Source organism: Parasteatoda tepidariorum, chromosome 1 (assembly GCF_982258835.1).
Source record: "Parasteatoda tepidariorum strain Cologne lab strain chromosome 1, Ptep-v5.0, whole genome shotgun sequence".
Taxonomy (NCBI): domain Eukaryota; kingdom Metazoa; phylum Arthropoda; class Arachnida; order Araneae; family Theridiidae; genus Parasteatoda; species Parasteatoda tepidariorum.
Genome location: NC_141755.1, coordinates 53,031,657 through 53,050,515, shown reverse-complemented (window position 1 = coordinate 53,050,515; position 18,859 = coordinate 53,031,657). Strand labels below are relative to the sequence as shown.

At 29.3% G+C, this 18,859-nt stretch overlaps 1 protein-coding gene, 1 long non-coding RNA gene and 1 pseudogene across 3 annotated transcripts; all 3 read left to right on the top strand.

Moving 5' to 3' along the window:
• The first annotated feature begins 3,198 nt into the window (after positions 1-3,198).
• On the top strand, positions 3,199-4,308 carry LOC147816454 (protein FAM200C-like; annotated as a pseudogene).
• A 9-nt stretch (positions 4,309-4,317) lies between these two features.
• On the top strand, positions 4,318-4,674 carry LOC147816453 (uncharacterized). The gene has a single exon (XM_087155772.1). The coding sequence runs from the start codon at positions 4,318-4,320 to the stop codon at positions 4,672-4,674; it is 357 nt and encodes a 118-aa protein (XP_087011898.1).
• Positions 4,675-10,905: 6,231 nt separating this feature from the next.
• LOC147816452 (uncharacterized) lies at positions 10,906-16,587 on the top strand. Of its 2 annotated transcripts, none has more exons than XR_015433722.1 (3): positions 10,906-11,022; positions 11,933-12,077; positions 14,877-16,587. It is a non-coding gene; the product is annotated as an uncharacterized LOC147816452 (long non-coding RNA). The 2 variants fall into 2 exon arrangements; XR_015433724.1 differs by having other exon boundaries at positions 14,422-16,587.
• The last annotated feature ends 2,272 nt before the right edge of the window (positions 16,588-18,859 follow it).

Sequence of the window (18,859 nt, the reverse complement as noted above, 5' to 3'; positions counted from 1 at the left end):
GTTTTCTAGAAACAAAAAGTGTGTAAAAATTTCTTAAAAAAAAAAGGTCGATAGATAATGCCCTTTTACAATTAATATTTTCGGAGATATCAATAGTTCCTTCTCAATGTAAATATTTTTTAACTTTTAAATAACTATTTTTTAAAATAATTTAAAATCAAAGATCAGGAACAGATAAATTCTAAAAAAGAAAAAGCGAAACGAATGACGCCAACCGTTACCAAAAATTCTAATTAAATAGCATTACATAAGCTGAAACGTAATTTGCCTTTTTCAGGCAGACACTGCAATTGTCTATCCATCGACGTTGATCATTATGTTTTGACGTATAATGCGGTTTTCGGAATTTTATGTTATGCAATATTTAATTTAATTATGAGCATACGATTATTTTAAGAAATTTCATATTTAAAATTTTTTATAGTATTTAATTTTTTAATATTTTAGAATTTATACAAGCAGAAATTCAAATTTGAACCATTCGAATTCGTGGCTTCAAAAATTCATCGTTTTACAGCTAATATTTTCACGTTCAAAGCAAATAAAAAAATAAATTTAGAGTTAAAATAACTCTTATAAAACTTATTTCCGCATCAATAACACTTTCAGAATATTCCTGATATATTTCACTAAAATGGGCAAATTTTCCTATTTTACTATACCCTTGTTTCTCTACAGGGGCGGTGGGAGTATGCTGAGGGGCAGGCACTTGTTTTGGGCTATAGGGGGGCGTTGGATATGTTATGGACGGTAGGGGGGCAATGAGCATGGTTAGTCATTCAAATTTAGTTTTAAAACTCCCAAATAAAATTATTAAATTAAGATTAATTTAATAAGTAAAATAAATCTTAAATTAATATTAAATGAAAAAATAAGAATATTCGATACATCATTTGCACCAGCAATAAGACGAACTTGTACGACACCTTTTCTCCGTTTCGAAACAGTATTGCACAGCGCATGACTCTGACTTTTTCAAACCATTTGGCGTATGGTTCTAACTCATTTAAGCCGTTTGGCGAAAATTTGATTCATAAATTTCTTATTTCCGGGAACGGCTTATTTATTTTGAATAAAACTTTTTTTTTTTTTTTTTTTTTTTTTTTTTTTTTTTTACTATCGAGCAATAAATTTGCGGTTTTATTTTCATCAAATTTAGACTGGCACAGACCTTCGAGAGTTACATATTCATTAGATCTATTTTTAGATTTTAGTGCGGGGTGACTACTGTGTTCTGACATTACCTTCTAGAAAGGAGGTATTGGTTCTGAACTATTGGACGGATAGGCGTCAATTTGATATTCATATTCGCTTAATAACTTTAAATCGAAAGTGCTATGCTGTTTAGTTTTTTTTTAGAGTAAAATCATTATTAGAACCAGAGGAAATTATTATTATTTTTTTAAAATTCGAGTGTATTCCATTTTTGCTTTATTAGGATCCTCAAAAATATTAGGGGGGTTATTAATTCACAATTAAGATTTTGGCAGACAGCTGCCGTTACTATTATCGGATTTTCTAAGACTGTCTCCTATAGCTCTGACTCATTCAAGCCATTTGGCGAAATTGAAGTGCAGGCTCTTTTAGTAAGAATGTTTGATTTGATCAGTATTTCTTATGTTCGTTTTCATTCACTCCTTTCAGTTTTTTCCCAGGTTTCAATTCGATTTCATTATTTCTTTGGCCAGGTACGTGTGTGAATTAGTTTTTCATAGTATATTATTCATTAATTTTTTTAGAAATAGTTTTTTTTTTTTTCATCGTTTGCATTTTGTTGCCGCCAACAATGTCATTTAGCAAAAAGAAGTGTCGTCAATACAATGCCACTTACTGGAAGTTTGGATTTGTTTAATCACCGTCGAACTCTCAACTACCTATGTGTTTACTTTGTAACAAAGTTTTATCGAATGAGGCCATGAAACCCTCTCGTTTGCAGGAGCATTTGCAAAAAATTCACCCTGACAAACAGAATAAAGACTTGTCATTTTTAAAGAACATCAAGGACAAGTTTCTGAAGGCACCTTCGGTCTCGGGCTTACTAGCAGGGTTGGGTTTTTGCCGTCAAAAACTGGTTTTTGACATGACAGTGGTAAAAACCGTGTTTTTACCGGTAAAAACTGTCAAAAACCTACTGTTTTCTTTTATTTATGGCATATGGTGGACAATATATTATTTTCACATAATTGCCTTTATAAATTAATGTTGTAAATGATTGCTATTGATTTTGCAACTACATACACGTATTCTTATGGAAGGATATACATTCATACAGAAATATTGTAATATACTTATTGAAAATTGTGATACTTACTTTTATCATTATAGCTTGATTTGCAAAGGATTCAAAATTTTGCACTTCTTAATTGTTAGAAATAAACAAACAAACAAAAAAGCTTGGAACTATTAATAAATTCAGGAACTAAAATGAAGAATTTAAAATTTGGCATTTCTTAAATATTAGAAATAAGCTAAACAAAACTTCTAACTACTAACAAACTCTATGTCAAGAATTACTGCTATTTTGTCAAGTTAAAAGCTTTTATTCAGTTGAAAAAGCACATTAAACAAAACTTAATTACAAACAAAATTATATGTTCAGTAGTCGGGGTCACTGTGCCGAAGCATACGATAGCAAGTGACTAATTTTGCACATTTTTCATTGCCCAGTTGATTTCTGAGTTTAGTATGAATGAGTCTGAAATTCAAGAATAATGAGTATTCGAGATCATTGAGGATAATGATAACAAAAGGTTAGTGCAATGTTGCAAGGAAACTCTAAAAGGATTTCCCAGGCTTTTTCATGTCTCATTCCTGTGTAAAATATTGAAAACAAAAATGATAAGAAAAATTTTTTTTTTTTTTATGAGGCTTTCTTTTTATGTGTACATGTGTTTCTCACAGCAAGATTTTATGAATGAAAGTAATCAATCTTGACATTCTTCAGTAACGTAATATGCCAAACAAAATGATGCTTGGAAATGTTGAAAATTTTGATTAGTATCCTAATATTTTACTTCAAATAGTATGTTTTGATATAATCATGTTGGGGAAAATGCAGAAATCTGTTCTTAAATATCTTTTAGCAACTTTGTTTTAAATTTTATTGCCAAAAAAATGAATTAATTTTAAATTATAAGCAGTTAAACCCAAATAAAAATACAGTTTTATCCAAACTATGGGTTTTTGACAGTTTTTGACATGACGGTAAAAACCATGGAAATAACAGGTAAAAACCGTCATGTGTCAAAAACTTGCCAACCCTGCTTACTAGCAACCTCGTCCCAAAAATGCGACGATGGTCTGATAGCCTCTTATAATATATCAAAATTAATTGCCAAATCTGGCCAAGGCTCATACCATAGGCGAAGAGTTGATACTTCGATCTATTAAGGAAGTCTTAGAAACAGTTTTACATCATCCAGCCGCATCTAATGTAATAAAAAATATCCCATTAAGCAACGATACAGTGCGGCGACGAATTGATGAGATGGCGGAAGACGTTGAGGATTCCTTATGCAAACTTTTGATATCGAATGAATTTTCCCTGCAAGTTGATGAATCAACTTTGCCAAGTAATGAGGCTTTATTGTTGGCGTATGTCCGGTTTGTTGAGGAAGGAGAATTTCTTCTAGATAGGCTCTTTGCACGAAGCTTGATTATAGATACCAAAGGAGAATCTATTTTTAACACTGTCAAAGATTATTTTAAAGAGAAAAACATTACTTTTACGAATATTATGTCTGTTGCCACTGATGGAGCTCCAGCAATGGTGGGTCGACATGGTGGGTTTATCGCCTTTTTGAAGAGGGAGGTACCAGATATTTTAGCTGTTCTCTGCGTGATTCACAGACAGCATTTAGTTGGAAAAAATCTCAGTGACCGCTTGCATCAGTCACTGCAATACGTTATCTCTGCTGTGAACAAAATTCGCAGTAATGCTCTTAACGATCGATTATTCAGACAGCTATGACCTGTCTCAATAGGTTTTGAAATCTTTTCGACTCTGTGCTTGAGTTCCTGGAAGACAAAGATGTAGCTCTGAGAGACAGATTGCTAGAATTTAAGATAGACGTTGCCTACATGACGGATTTATTTAAAAAATTTAATGGTGTTAATTTAAAATTTCAAGGCAACGAACTCAATTTGATCACTTCAAAATCAGTTATTTCTGCCTTTCTAAAAAAACTCATTTTGTGGAAGCAGAATTTTGGTAGGAATGAGTTTAGCCAATTTCCGATCTTATCGGATCTTAAAAAGAATGGTGAAATTTCCTCTGGTGATATACAGGAATATTGTCTACATCTTGAGTCTTTTTACATGGGCTTTTCTAATCGTTTTAAAGATGTGTTGACCCTGGAAGTCCCTCAATGGGTTATGAACCCTTACGTGGATATTGAAGCGGCAGAGGTTCATATTCAGGAGGAATTGGTCGAACTTTCAACTTATGAAACTTTGAAAGCTAGCTTCCAGAATGGTGATCGTCTCACAGAATTTTGGCTTCAAGATAACATAAGTCGTCTCTACCCTGGACTGTGCTGTGACGGATCTAGTCACAAAAAGAGAAATCGACTCGAAATCGTGCAACGAGGGGACTTGCGTCTTCACCTCACTGAAAATATTGAACCGAATGTTAAGAAACTAGCTCTGAACCATCAAGCAAAATCATCCCACTGACATAGTTACTTGATTGCTTGGTTGATACCACGTTTCAGTGTAAAAAATTATTTTTGATGTTTTTTTAATTATCTAATTAAGTTTAAATAACTCTTTTTAGCATAGATTTCTTTGTTTGTTTTCTCATTACCATATTTATTTTGATTATAATAAATAGATTACCTGTCGGGAGAAAAGTATCGAGTTTACGTTCACACTATTTTTTTTAAAAAACCAAACAATGTTAACGCGTAAGAATATTGCTTAAAAATGTTACCTCTTATAATTCCTATGCTCCAAATAACTGAATTTTCACAAAAGGGGCGTTTAAACTTTTTTTTGCTCCTTATGGGGGCGGCAGCGTTAAAAAGGTTGAGAACCTATGTACTATACCATAGTTTATTGCTTTTGACATGAAGAAGAGTTAGATATCCCTCTATGGGCTGTCGCGCCACTGAGTTCAGTTTTTAGTATATCATGTAACATATCATGTAAACAAGAAAAAGAAAAAAAACCGAGAGCAATATTATTTTTTACCAGATAACGGCCTAATTGCGAGGACATTATGGTCATGGATATAGATCCATAATGTTCGTTGCGACTCAGTCTTCATATTTCCCTTCTACAAAACAAGCATGAATTTAATGATGGAGCCTAAGTGGAGTAATAGTTATTTAAAAAAGCAGTTAATAAGTAAAATTATATGCAATTTTTTAAGTAATAGTAATTATTGAAAAATAATAGAGTAATAGTTAATCACAATTTAATTAAAAAGCAATAGTTAGTAGTTATTTAAAATTTTTATAGAAATATTTAAGGTTGTCAGGAAAAAAGGAGAATGTAATACATTATAAAACATCCCTTTCTGTGACCTTGCTTTTTATTGATCATAAAATGAAAATAGTGGAGAATGATCATGAGAGTAATAATTTTCTCGCTTTTTCGCTGCATTAATTTGAATTTATTCAACCCCTAACTGAAAATACTGTGGAATGACTCTTCCAGGTGACAATACTGAATACAAGCAATATCTTTGCTGTGCAATCAATATTTTGCTTACACCATAATTAACAAGCATTTTAGCTGACTAATTTATTGTGCTTATTCACATACTTTAAAAGAGCTAAATAAAATAACTTTTTTAATACAGTTTCAATAAACGTTTTTTCGTTATATAAACATTGCTGTTCTATATTTAAATTTGCTGATTTCATTTACAATAGGAATTTTAAATTACATTTGAACAAACCAGTTATTAAAGAATAATAATGAAATTGAAAAAAAATAGTTTGCTGGAACTTTCAAAGATATCATTTAATTTTGTAAGCAATACAAAATAGATAACAAAAGAAACACAGAAATGCAAAAGAGATAATATTCCACGGCAGATAACAGTCAGGTGAAGAGTAGAAGGTTAAACCCTTTGACGCAGAATTTTCATTCAAAATATTTTTTATTATTTCGTAATAATTAAAGTCAAAATAAGTAAAAAACTTAATATTTTGAATTATAATAATTTATGGTTATGAAATGGAGAAAACTAAATGTAGATAAGGATACAAGTGTCCATTGCGAAGCATGGACTGACGGCGCACTTCCAAACAATGCCTTTCCAAATTTGCACTTATTTGTAATCATTTAAACATAAGGGAACATAAGTAATTCAACATGTAAATTTCTTTAATTTTCAAAATTAATTATTGATAAATTTTTGAATGTAAATAAAAAAACATTTTTTCAAACTACTTTTTTTTGGATTTTAATAGAAATATAATTCCGATAATCTAACAGATTTTTTAAGTAACTATTAGACGGTTTCTTATGTATTTAAAAAATAAAAAAACCATGTTTCTATTAGTAATTAAACTGTCTGAAAAAATATATAAAAGGGACGTCGCTCTTTCTTTTAAACTGTTTGCATCTTTGACGACAAATGAAGAATCATAACTTAAAAAGTGTATTTAAAAACCAACAAAAAACATATTTATAACAAGATAACATGCTAGCAATTAAGTAACAAAAGATTAGCTGTAAACATCTATTAGTAAAGTCTTTATAAGGGAACATAAGTAAAGTCTGGATCGGTGAGGCAGCGCCGCTGTTCGACTGTCGTCATTGATTTGTTCAGAGCCGTTTTTATGTTTTTCGGGGCCCTGGGCCTGTCGTTATTTGGGAGTCCTTTATGATTAATTTTAGTATAAAAATTTTTTAGCTTAAATCATTTTTAAAAAATTATTTTACTTTAAGGTTGAAAAACAAATACATTATTATAAAAGCGTTAATACATAATTAGTATTGAAAGTTTAAGGTAACAGTACTTTTCATGGTTTTTGAGAGTCTTCTGTCACATCATTAAAATTCATTTCCTGCCAGACATCATATTCAATGCTCATGATTGACAAATAATTAAATCTTTTTTAAATCAAAAAAAAAAAAAAAAAGAAGTGTATGAAGAAGAAAATATAAAGGGATAATAGCTCAATGCCCTGAAACCTTTTGTTTTCGAAGCACTACTCAAGTATTTCGTTCAAGCACTTTTTTCACATTGAAAATGAAAATTTAAAAACTAATTGTACTACTGAACTCCAAATTATCTTTTTCAGTTAAAAGTAGAGAGAGTGAGAAAGAGAAGCTAGATGATTTTTCGTGGGAAAATTAAAAAAAAAAAATGAAGAATTTGAATCAAGATTGAAGCTTTAATTTTTTATAAAGGATAGGTTGGGATAGAATTTTTGTTGTTTACAATACAAAATTACTTCGTAATTTTCTTACAAAAACTAGTTTTTCATTCACCTGTTATACCATCTATTTACATGGAAGTATTTGTTTTAAATTTTTTTTAGTGTTTCAGTCTCATAATTCCTTCATTATTATTCTTTGAATTTACACTAGGGAGAATTTCATTTAACAATAATAATAATATATTTTCTAAGCAAACAATGTCATCGTAAAGGAATTTTTTTTATTTAATAATAATATATTTATTAGTAGCTATGAATTTTGATTTCATAAATGAATTTTTGCAATATAAATTTAGAATTATCGTTAATATTTTTTTATTCGCTAAATTTAAAAATTTTAAATTTATAATTACATATTCATAATAATTATTTTAATTGTACAAATAATAATTTTGTATTATTTTTATATAAAGAAAAATATCAATTTACTAATTTCGTTTTTTAAACTTGCTTCTCAAAAAACAGGTGTGGTCAATACATTTAAGAAAACAAGTATTATTAGAAACACATAATTCAAATTTTCTGTCATATAAAAATTTTAATTTTTTAAAAATAAAAAGAAACATAAGTATGTTCTAGTATGTATGTATAGAAAGAAACATTTGTATTGTTCTACTGTTGTTGGCTGGCATACAAAAATCCCCTTTCCAAGAATTGTATAGCTGGTGCAGTAATTGAGTAAAACAAACCACCCCTTTAGAAATCAAGTTTCGAGTCCCCTTCTACAAGAACGTATTAATTCAATCATTTGCCACATGCCTTGGGCCAGGCCCATCCTTAAAAACGGCTCTGGATTTGTTAATAACGACGGAAAGTGGCGTCGGCTGGCATCACTACAGCTTCGCCAGCGCCAGAGGGTTAATGATTTCTCTCTTGATGGGGAATTAGGGAAACAGAGAGCATCTCTGAATTATCCATATTTCAAGCAAGAACCATATTTCAAGTTTCAATATTATATGTGCAGTTGATTTTTATATATATAAAAAAATAATAAATAAATAAAACGTTATAATATAAATTTTTTTTAACAGTTTGAAATACGTTTTACTGTTAAAGTTACAATGAGTACTATAGATAATGAAAAGAGTAAGCAAAACATTTATCCAAAGTTCCTAAATCAGATTTTTTTCTCAGTTTGCATTATTATAATAGTAAAAAGTAAAATTATGGAAATAAAATCACTTTTGACTATTTTAAGAAATTTTTTTCGTGACTCATCGAATTTCAGTAGAAGAAAGAATGTAAAAAAAAAAAAAAAAAAAAAAAAAACGAAAAAAAAAAAATAATAATGATGAATAAATAATAAATGAAAGTACTACGTACAACATCAAATGTTTTCAATTGGAGAAAATTGTGAAATATTTTCTTAAATAAAATAAACAAAGGTTTTAACTCTACGATGAATATTTATGATACACTGATGTGAAACAAACATTTGCTGTGGGTGGACTAATTCTCAAGCATGTTAATTAAAAAAGTATAACAAACATACAGAATAATTTTATTAATAAAAGGTTCATTTTCCAGTTAATGATCCTTTACATCATTATCTATTAATTTTATAACCAAAAGATAATATGCTAGTGCTTTTATTAATGAAAAATCATAGCAAAAATCTAAGGACAGAAACATGTGAATGAGACATCTTAAAAATTTAGATACAAAAAGTACGAGAAATCATTCTTATATCCTTGCTAAGTGTTCCGAAAGGAGTAAGAGGAAAAAACGGAGAGAAAAAAAAAGAAGAAAAAACTATTCCCACTATTTTAGGAGCATCCGTCAAACATCCCCTCCCCTCCCACTAGATTTGACAATCCAGACAAAAAGTAAAATTCCAATGTATCTCAGTGCCATCTTTTGGCGATATACGTCTCCACTAACTAAAAAGAAACTATTATTATTTATTTTAAATAACTGGTGCAGCCATCTATTAACAGAATAAAAAATATATAATCCACACTAGCAAAGACTCTGTTTTATGATTTAATTCAACTAAATCTTTATATTGTAACATATTTTGTTATCAACTGAATGAAAGAGTATAAAAACAAAATATGAAATGAAATTGATAAATTTGAGTAAAAAACAAATGCATTATGAAGATTGAAACATTTTTAAGTACTTGAATTAAAATTTCAAATGTCTCTTAAGAAGTTATATTTTTAGATTAAGGTAAAATTAAAAGGTATTTTTTTTCAATATTTATTTGGATTTTTTGTTTTCGGAATGCTTTTAGTATTAAAGAATGGGAACGTCACCTTAATTGTAATAGCAATAAAAAAAATTGAAGTTTAAAGTAAAAATTTTAAAGACATCAATTTGCATATTTTAAAGTTTTATGAAGTAAAATTAATGAAAAAAAAACCCTATATTTTTATATATAAATATTTAATTTCAAGCGAATTTTTGGGAATAAGAAATAAACTCTGAAAGTTTAATGTTTTTTATAAGAAAATAAAGTATTTTTTTATAACAGTGAGTAGAAGTTCATTATTGCTTAAATAATATATTGCTTTGATGAAATGTTTTTTTTATTTATTTTTCTTATGTCATTTATGGCAATCTTATGAATATTCTATTGAGTCAATGAGTGAACAAAAGGGAACACAGTATTATGAGTAGCAAATATATTTTATTCTATATATTTATTGCTGCCTTTTCTCTATATATTATTAAATGCTCGTTAAATACTATTACAAAGGATTGCATAAACATATTTAAATTTAAAAATCATTCTCTATTCGGGTTTCCTCTGGTAATCCACCAGTCATTGCACATTTTGACATCAAATAAAGATTTTCGTTAGTCAAATATTTTAAAGAAATGATCATTCAACTCTTAAGGAGGTATAAATTTCTAGTGAAAAGGCAGATAATAAATATTTTGAATAAAGTATAGTCACATACCCTTTATGTAATCCTTGATTAGTTTTGGATAAATTTGAAGTAGTCACATTTTTGAAATGCCATTTCTCGCCATTTTCTATCGCGTAGTCATCTGACTAGGAAGGACAGGGAGGAGGCGTTACTCATTATGATTAGTATACTGCGCATGCTTGAAAACATGCCTTGAGGGATCATCCTGTTTCCTGAGGATTCACAGGCATCCTCACGCTATACACTACCTTACTTATTACTTGTGTTAACAATGCTAACAATACTGGTGTTTGCAATGCTAAAAGTGTTAACACTAACGTAAGAAGGTGCAGAGCTTGCAAGAAGAGCAAACAGTAATAAACTTATGGAAAGAGGCCATGTCAAGACTGCCAAAAAAGCGAGTTATTCAAAATCTAGCAACCATGTCACCTTTTTAAGGCCTGTTTACACGGTCCAATTTCTTGAATCCGAGAAATCAGACGGATTTCTCTGTCCAAGAAATTGGATGATTCGTTGACACTATCCAAGTTCTTGATATTTGGTCAATTTAGGAATTGGTAACTGGGCGGAGTAAGCTTGACGCTAGCTTTTATCCATCAATCTTCTTATAACCCTATATTGATTGTGTGACCAAACTTTTTCGCCAAAGCAATTGGCGATGTTTAAACAAAAGCTATTGTTAGAGGAAGCCATTTTCTGTATTTGGCTGCGCGGGATTTCATATTTTATCATCATGAAAGTTTTAATTACAGGTAATTCTTATTAATTAAAGATTTATAATATTAGTGTACGTTTCATAGCAGTATATAAAAAAATTACATGAAATTTTTAAAAAGATTAATGAATTTTATTAAATATCTGTGAATACCACGCGTTAGATTTTAAAGTAAATAGTTTGTAAAATGTATGTATTTTAAGAAAATCGTTATAAAAATTCATTTATCAAAGTTTTTCTCTGCTTCCTTAGAAATCCTTTGTTTGATCTGCCGAAACTGTGTGAAGCAGTTTAGTAATGAAATTTCATTTAGTTGAATTACTTGATTTATGTTTATTTTAGTGACATAATACAGAGGTATCTTTTTTTTCTATGAAATATATTGCTAATTAAAATTTATAATATACAGAAAGATTAATATTGAATTTTCTTAAAAATAGTGAAGAGGGTTTTGATCATGTCTAAAATAATTTGTTTCAATTTTATTGTAAACTAATCTAAAAAAAAATTCTGAGAGAAATGGAACAAATTTAGATAATATTTATCATTTTCATTCACAGTTACTGCATTCATTATTATTCTTTTAGGTTGTCTTAACTATTGAATAAATTATGAGCATGCATACTTTCAAAAAAAATTTTTATTCTATAGGTGTATCACAATTATGGGCAAAATAATTTGTACTCAATAATTTGTTTTATTTAAAATACATAATACAAATACTATAATAAATTAGAAGATAATTCAGATTAGCAAGTTATCTTAAATTTAAGTTATCTTTATTGGATATTAATATGAAATTGAATTTTTTCAATTATTTAACTTCTCAAACTATATCTATAACTGTATTTTTTTCATTACCCTAAGATTTTTGACAGTTTACGTGGACAATGTAAAGCAAACTTTTCATATTTCTTCTTTCTCTTCATAAAATACTTTTTTACTAGGTGATTCCTTGGAGAAGTATTTGGCTAATTACTTAAATGCTGAATGAAAATGGGATATCGATGTTTGCACACCCTGGAATCGGTGTGGACAAATTAAGTGTGCAGTTGTGAAGGGACGATTGTGTTTTTGTCTTAATTCATGTTGGTAAGTTGAAATGTAATTTATTTACATATTTAATGATTATGTATCGAAACCATTTGTTGGCATTGTTAGTATCTTGTGTAACTATTCTAATTCAGATACTTATTTATTTTTTTATTAATATTACTTATGGTTGTGCTATAAAATAATAATTTATTTTGCTTTTCTTAAAAATGAAGGAACTAATGATGTGCAATTGGGTACAATGCCCAACTTTAAAAAACTGGCTTGTGTGGTTAATAAAATTTGTGGGGTTATTGGGGAGATTTTGTTTGGTTATCTGTGGAAGAATAATTCTGGGTAGCCAGCCACCAGGAACTAATAAAAAGAGAAGGGAACTCAGAAGGTATAACTCGTAACCACCCCCGGACAACTATCTACATGTGTTTTTTTTTTTTTTGTTATTAAATTTGCAAGTTTAAAATCTGTTTAGCACCTTGGCGATTGTAGTTGGCACGGCAGATCACAATACAAAAATATTTCTGAGTTGTTTTTCTCGAACCAAGAGTTTAGAAATTTCTCTTGCAGAAAGATCAGCGTATGCATCAACATTTTGTTAATCTTGAAAACATCACTATAAAGCGATTCAATGAAGTAATTAAAACTTTGTGAATTTTACTTGGGCTAATGTTCTGTGAATCAGCTTTATCTGTGGATGAATGTATTGGTTAAGATCACATACATTTAAACTGCCAGGGCCATATTCAACTGGCAAACATCTTTGAAGAATGCATAGCAAAGTTGCTAAAAAAAGAAGTGTATTTATACACAACTTTATATACTAATAATATAAAAATATTGTAATCTTGTCTTGACATTTAGCCAGATAACCAGAACTCATCCCATACAAATAAGAAAGAGTAGTCACAGTCAGATATCTGTTTAGAAGAGATTTGGGTCCGTTAACGAACTATTCACAAAATATCTTTTCATAAAAACGGACATTTCACAAAATAATTTATCCTTTACTCAGACCCTTCACAAATTCGTTTATCTTCATTATTGTTTTGTTAATCGAATAAGCCCTTCCCGGGGGGGGGGGGGAGAACGACAGATGTAATCTAAATAAGTTTTGTCTTCGGCAGACACTTCTTCCTTTATTCGTCCGAAATGAATATTCTGCGTTCAGCAGTATAGGCAAAATACCAAATATTTGTATGTTGCATCTCTAATTTAGTAGTAGCAATTGCTGTTTATTTTTTAAATTTTAATTTTTTTAATTATAATTTTACAGTGTTGGACATAATCTTGTAAGTCTTTACAATTTAAAAACTCCTTGAAAAAGTTTTTTTTTTTTGCAATAACAGACCCTATTTGCACAAATTCACAAAAGCAGGACCCTGGTTGAAAGAATGTGACTTAACGTTTATTTTATATTCACAAATTACAAGTAATTTTTTTCCAATTTTACAAATACGGACCTTTTACAGAATGTCTGGACAGATCCCTGACAGTACTTGAACAGATTTAGTACTATGATGCTGTAAAGAAAAATATTCAGTAGAGAGTGTTTTTTTCTAATATTCTTATCTGTGCTACTTTACACAATGCAGAAATTTTTTTTAGATGCAATAGAATATTTTATGACTAGTTCTCTCTCTCAATGATTCTGGTTCTACCCTTAAAGGACAGAGGGAAGATTGTTTAGAGCATTGTACCTGAATTATAAATACTCTTCCACTTTAAATGCCTTTGGTAAAATATACTAAATGAATAATGCTAATAACGCTAATGAATAATGCCAATTGCTATTTCTAAATAGCAATGGGTATATGTTCAACACTAAAAGAGATTATAAAAAATTTTAGATTGCACGGAGATTGATCTAATTCTATTCTTTGTTAGCTTAAATGAGATCGACTTAACAGAAGCTAATATGAGTGTCTCAGTTAGTATCTTTCTCTTTTATTACTATAATGTTTTGATTATTCGGAGAATTGTATATTTTTAACAGTGGCATTATACCTTAATCGTTGTGAGTTTTTTTTCCCCAACTGTATTGTTATAGTATGGATTGTTTACTGTTAGTACAGCACTGTTTATAAATTATTGCAGTATTAATAAAATAATTAAAGTCAGAATGAATTAAATGATCTTTTAATGTTTATCAGTATTTGTCTTTAATCACACCGTGGTTAAGGAAAAGACAGTGCCCTACCAGTTAGTATATTCCTCTTTTATTAATAATATATATTCTTTTACTTTGATTATTTCAAAAATATTTATTACTTTTGTTTTTATCAGTGGCATTTATTGCATTCTAAATAAAAACCAATTTAATGTTTGATCTAGATACTAATAAGTTTAGAAAATTAATTTATGATTTTATTTTTTATTCTTGTAAAAGGTTTAGAAAATAATATTCATTAAGGAACTGGTGATGTCGACAGAATTTAGATGATTAGATACTAAAAAACTGGGAACAGTGCAATCAAACCTGAACAATGGACAAACACATCAACGTGTACTGGCTCATCATTAAAAGTCAGTGTGGGGATAACACAACATGCACATTCCATGATCCATCATGGACTCGTGCCTTTAAGAAGCCTACGTGGCTGTCTCTAGGGTAAACGGTGACTCAACAGTGCACACACCACCTGAACAATTGGCTGTGGGGTCATTTATGTTGTGTAAAGAAAATATAATAAAATCTGTGCTGTGACTAACTATTAAATGCTGTGATGTAATGTCCTGTGATTGTCTTGTTCTTAAAGCCATTAGTCTTTATATGTAAACCCTGATTGATGCTGCAATAGAAATATTAAATAATATTAATCAGACACTTTCCCTCTCTTTCAGATGTAAGTAACCTGACTAAATTGGGGATCTGCAAAAAGAAAAAATCGAGCAACAAAGCTAATGTTGCAATAATTTACACTCCTTTTTTATGTCTCGATTTTAAAGTGACAGATGTGTCAAATCCCCGAGTATGAGTTTGAGTGATGCTTCCTCCCAAAAGAGTTGTGAGACCACTCTGAAAGTGTCGCAAGTATGCCATATGCATGGAAAAAGATGGATATGCCAGATTTAATAATAATAAAAAAATTTCTGTTAATCTGTGCTTATAACTTAAAACTTATACTTCTGTGCTAAAAGTTCTTTCACTCTGTAATTCAAATTGATTCAAAGTAATGTATGCAATCCTTTATTAGATTCACAATTTGAAGAGTTGTGCTTTTATCTATATACTTAACCATTGGTTGAAATCTTAACAAGGTATCTTGATTACAATATTAATTTGAAGCAACTTGTTCTCTTCTAGCTTTTGCCTGGATTCTGCTGATGATTCATGTTTGTCCCGGGGAATGGTCTCACAGCATTGTCTGCTTAAAGCTTTTCTGTGAGATATATTTACCAGGACTTGATTTTCTACAATGGTTTATGCAGAGTCTCATTTAGTTTGAAGAATATCTCTGTACCGTAACAAGATAACATTTCAGTCATTGATTTTGCTATATGTATTAAATATAATTGTATATTTTTTAAATTCATAAAAATAATTAAGCTCTTTATTTTCCGGCACGGTTGTCAGTTATTAATATAACTGAAGTCTTTGATTGGATTCTGATCCACTGTAGAATTTTAAAGTAACATGATTTCTATTTTTTTATCTAGAAAAATGCTTTTATTTTACAGCTGACTAAGCAGACAATAGCATAGCTGCCAACTGTTCAGAATTTTTCGGATTTGTTCCTAATTTTTAAATCCAATCTGATATTTTTATAAAAATTCTGAATTTTCATAAAATTTTTGATTTTAAACCAATCCTTTTTTCTGATCGCCACAAGCATGCATCCTGTGATTATTGTGCTAAAGTAATTTTTAGTAGCTTTTTATTGGAAAATATTATTCCAATAGCTGTCTGTTGCTGATTATTTCACTAAATTATTATTTTTGGAAATTTTTTTTTTGTAGTATTTAAACACTTGCATCAGAAATATTTGTTTATGATGTAGATTATTATTTACCAGTGTTTTATAATTTGGAGATAAATAATTATATATTAATAGGTAATGTTTGTTTTTAATATATTATACCGATATTCCTAATTATAAAACATTAATATTATAAGTTTCCCACAAAAGATAGTGTTTATAGTTTTGTTTTACTAATTTACATATTTAAATGTATGTCTATTAATGTTATGATTTAATAATTAAATTTTTATCTTACTCTCGTAATTAGTGTGTATAATTTTGTCGCATATAGTGTTCCTCATTTTTGATTCATAAGGTTGGCAGCTATGCAATAGTTATAAAGAAAGACTTAGCTGCTCTTTTTCTCAGGATGATGCCACTGATAGTGGTCATAGACCTTATATGATTGCATCTGCAAGCACCTTCATAGAGTCAAGCTAGCTACCATACTCTGTCTATTGTGTAAGAACAAAAACAAATATACGTGCTTCAAATTCTCAGATCCAACTTGAATAATTTTTTTTTCTTCCTTTTTTATACTTTTTACATATGCTGTACTCTTACCACTAAAAATAAATATATTCAAAAGAAAATTTATCTCATTTATTTATTCTTTCTTGAAGATGTATATCAAGAGAAAGATACTATTTTATAGTACATATGTATCCAAGGTGCTACTACTATAACACTGCAACTATTTCAATTTAAATGAATCTCAAGTTAGAATTTAATGCTACTATATTTAATTAAAATTTTGAAAATACGTCCAATAGTACGTTTAGAAGTTATTTGACTAAAATATTGATAAGTATTGTACAAGGGCTAGCTCTTGACCTGAGAAAAAAACAAGAGTTTCGGGAAACGAAAAGCGTTAGTTAACTTATTTTTAACGAACTGTAATTCAACTTTTTTTTATTTTCAACTAGCTAAATATCCACTCTTCGAACAGGATTAATAAAATCAAAAAAACAATAACTCGGTACTGAACAACCCAATGAAATCGTGGACAAAACTGAACGGTATATACTGACAAAATTAATAAGCAAAAACATAACAAAACCTTTTTTTTGTTGTTCAGCCCATTAAAATTGAGATTAACTGTATTCAACATTACTAGGCATAATATCGAAATTAACCATTAACTTGGAATTTTTGTAAATAAGTAATTTTTTTAATTTATATAATAGGAATTACCCATATTAATTAAGCATCATTGGCGACAATAATAGTATGGCGCTTGTTTACGATTAATCTATACGAATAAGTACCTGAACTCCATAAATGTTGCTTTTTGTAACATAATGGCTTACTTTTTAGTATTTCAATATGCATCTATTACATTACTTAAATGAACTGTGCGTCAGCATTAACACTTTGACTCAGAATTTTCATTAAATATATTTTTTTTCATTATTTCTTTGTATTTATTCATGTCAGGATAGGTGAGAAATAAATTTAGAAGTTTAATAATATTTGGTGAGATGAAATATAACGTGAAACACCATGTCTTTTCCTGCATAAAAAGTCAAATATTTCAAACGCGGTTCACTTCCAAACAATTTAACTAATATGCAGTTATTTAAATCTTAGCGAAACAGTTATTTATAATTGAAACTTCTTTAATTTACAAAATCATTAATACATTTTTGAATATGAATCAAAAAAAGATTTTTCCAAACTAATTATTTTGAATTTTATATTTCAGTAAAATATATAATTCCGTAATCTAACAAATATTTTTTATCAGCTGTTTGACTTTTTATTTTTAAAGAGAGAATACCAAAAAAATATATATATTCTTACTAGGAATTAAAAGGCCAGAGAAAAAGAAAAGAGGGACAGCTGTTAATAAAACTGAAGTAATTTTCTACGTTTTTCCTAAGCAAATTAGTACCTCTTTCCCATTTAATTTTGCCTTTCATTGCAAAAGAATTTTTTTTTAATTTTAATTACCGCTGTTTTTAAATTATTTACTTATACCGAAACACATTTTGACAGACGTGACAGATTAAATACGTGATTTCAGATAACTTCAGAGATAATTTGGTGACATAGTGTTACCACGTAAATTTTTTTTTCATTGTTGTTGTTGTTTACGTCGCACTAAGGCTGCTCAATGGGCTATTGGTAACGGTCTGGTAAACATTCCTGACAATCATCTGAAGACATGCCATCACAATTTTGAACTCTGCCGAGGTGAGGCTCCCTTCGCTTCGATAGACCGACGACATGCGCGTGAAGTCAAGTACTTACGTATAACATTTTAACGAGAACCAATACCTCACACTCTCGGTCCCTTCACAGATTGATCCATGTAGTTTTTCACCCGCACGCTGACAGCAGCCAGTTATGCTCGACTTCGGTGATCTGCTGAGAACGTGTCAACAATCAGTCAATTGCGGAACTGTTGTTGATTGAAATTATGACGTAGCGAGAAAAAAAAACTAAATAAAGTACAAGCAATAACTCTTTTTTTATTGTTATTAAATAGAGCTATAAAGTATCAATGATGTTATCTTTAAGATTTTTGAGGAAACAACGGCTAAGGCTTAACCAGTCAACCCCGCTTAAAGGAATATCATCAGTAGAGCCCGGATCTTGATGACCTAAAAAATCTCAATTAATGCCCTTAAAAAGTGCAAAAAATGCCCTTAAAAAGTGCGAAAAATGCCCTTAAAAATGCGAAAATTGCGCTGAAAATGCCTTATGACATGACTAAAATAAAATAAAAATATTGAACTAAAACAATGTTTTACTCATTAAAATTATTATGAGTCATTTCAAAAAATATAAAGCAATGCAATACTTGTTCATTAAAGTTTGAAAAATATGTTTTATATCCTAAAATAACAAAAAAAGGAAAAT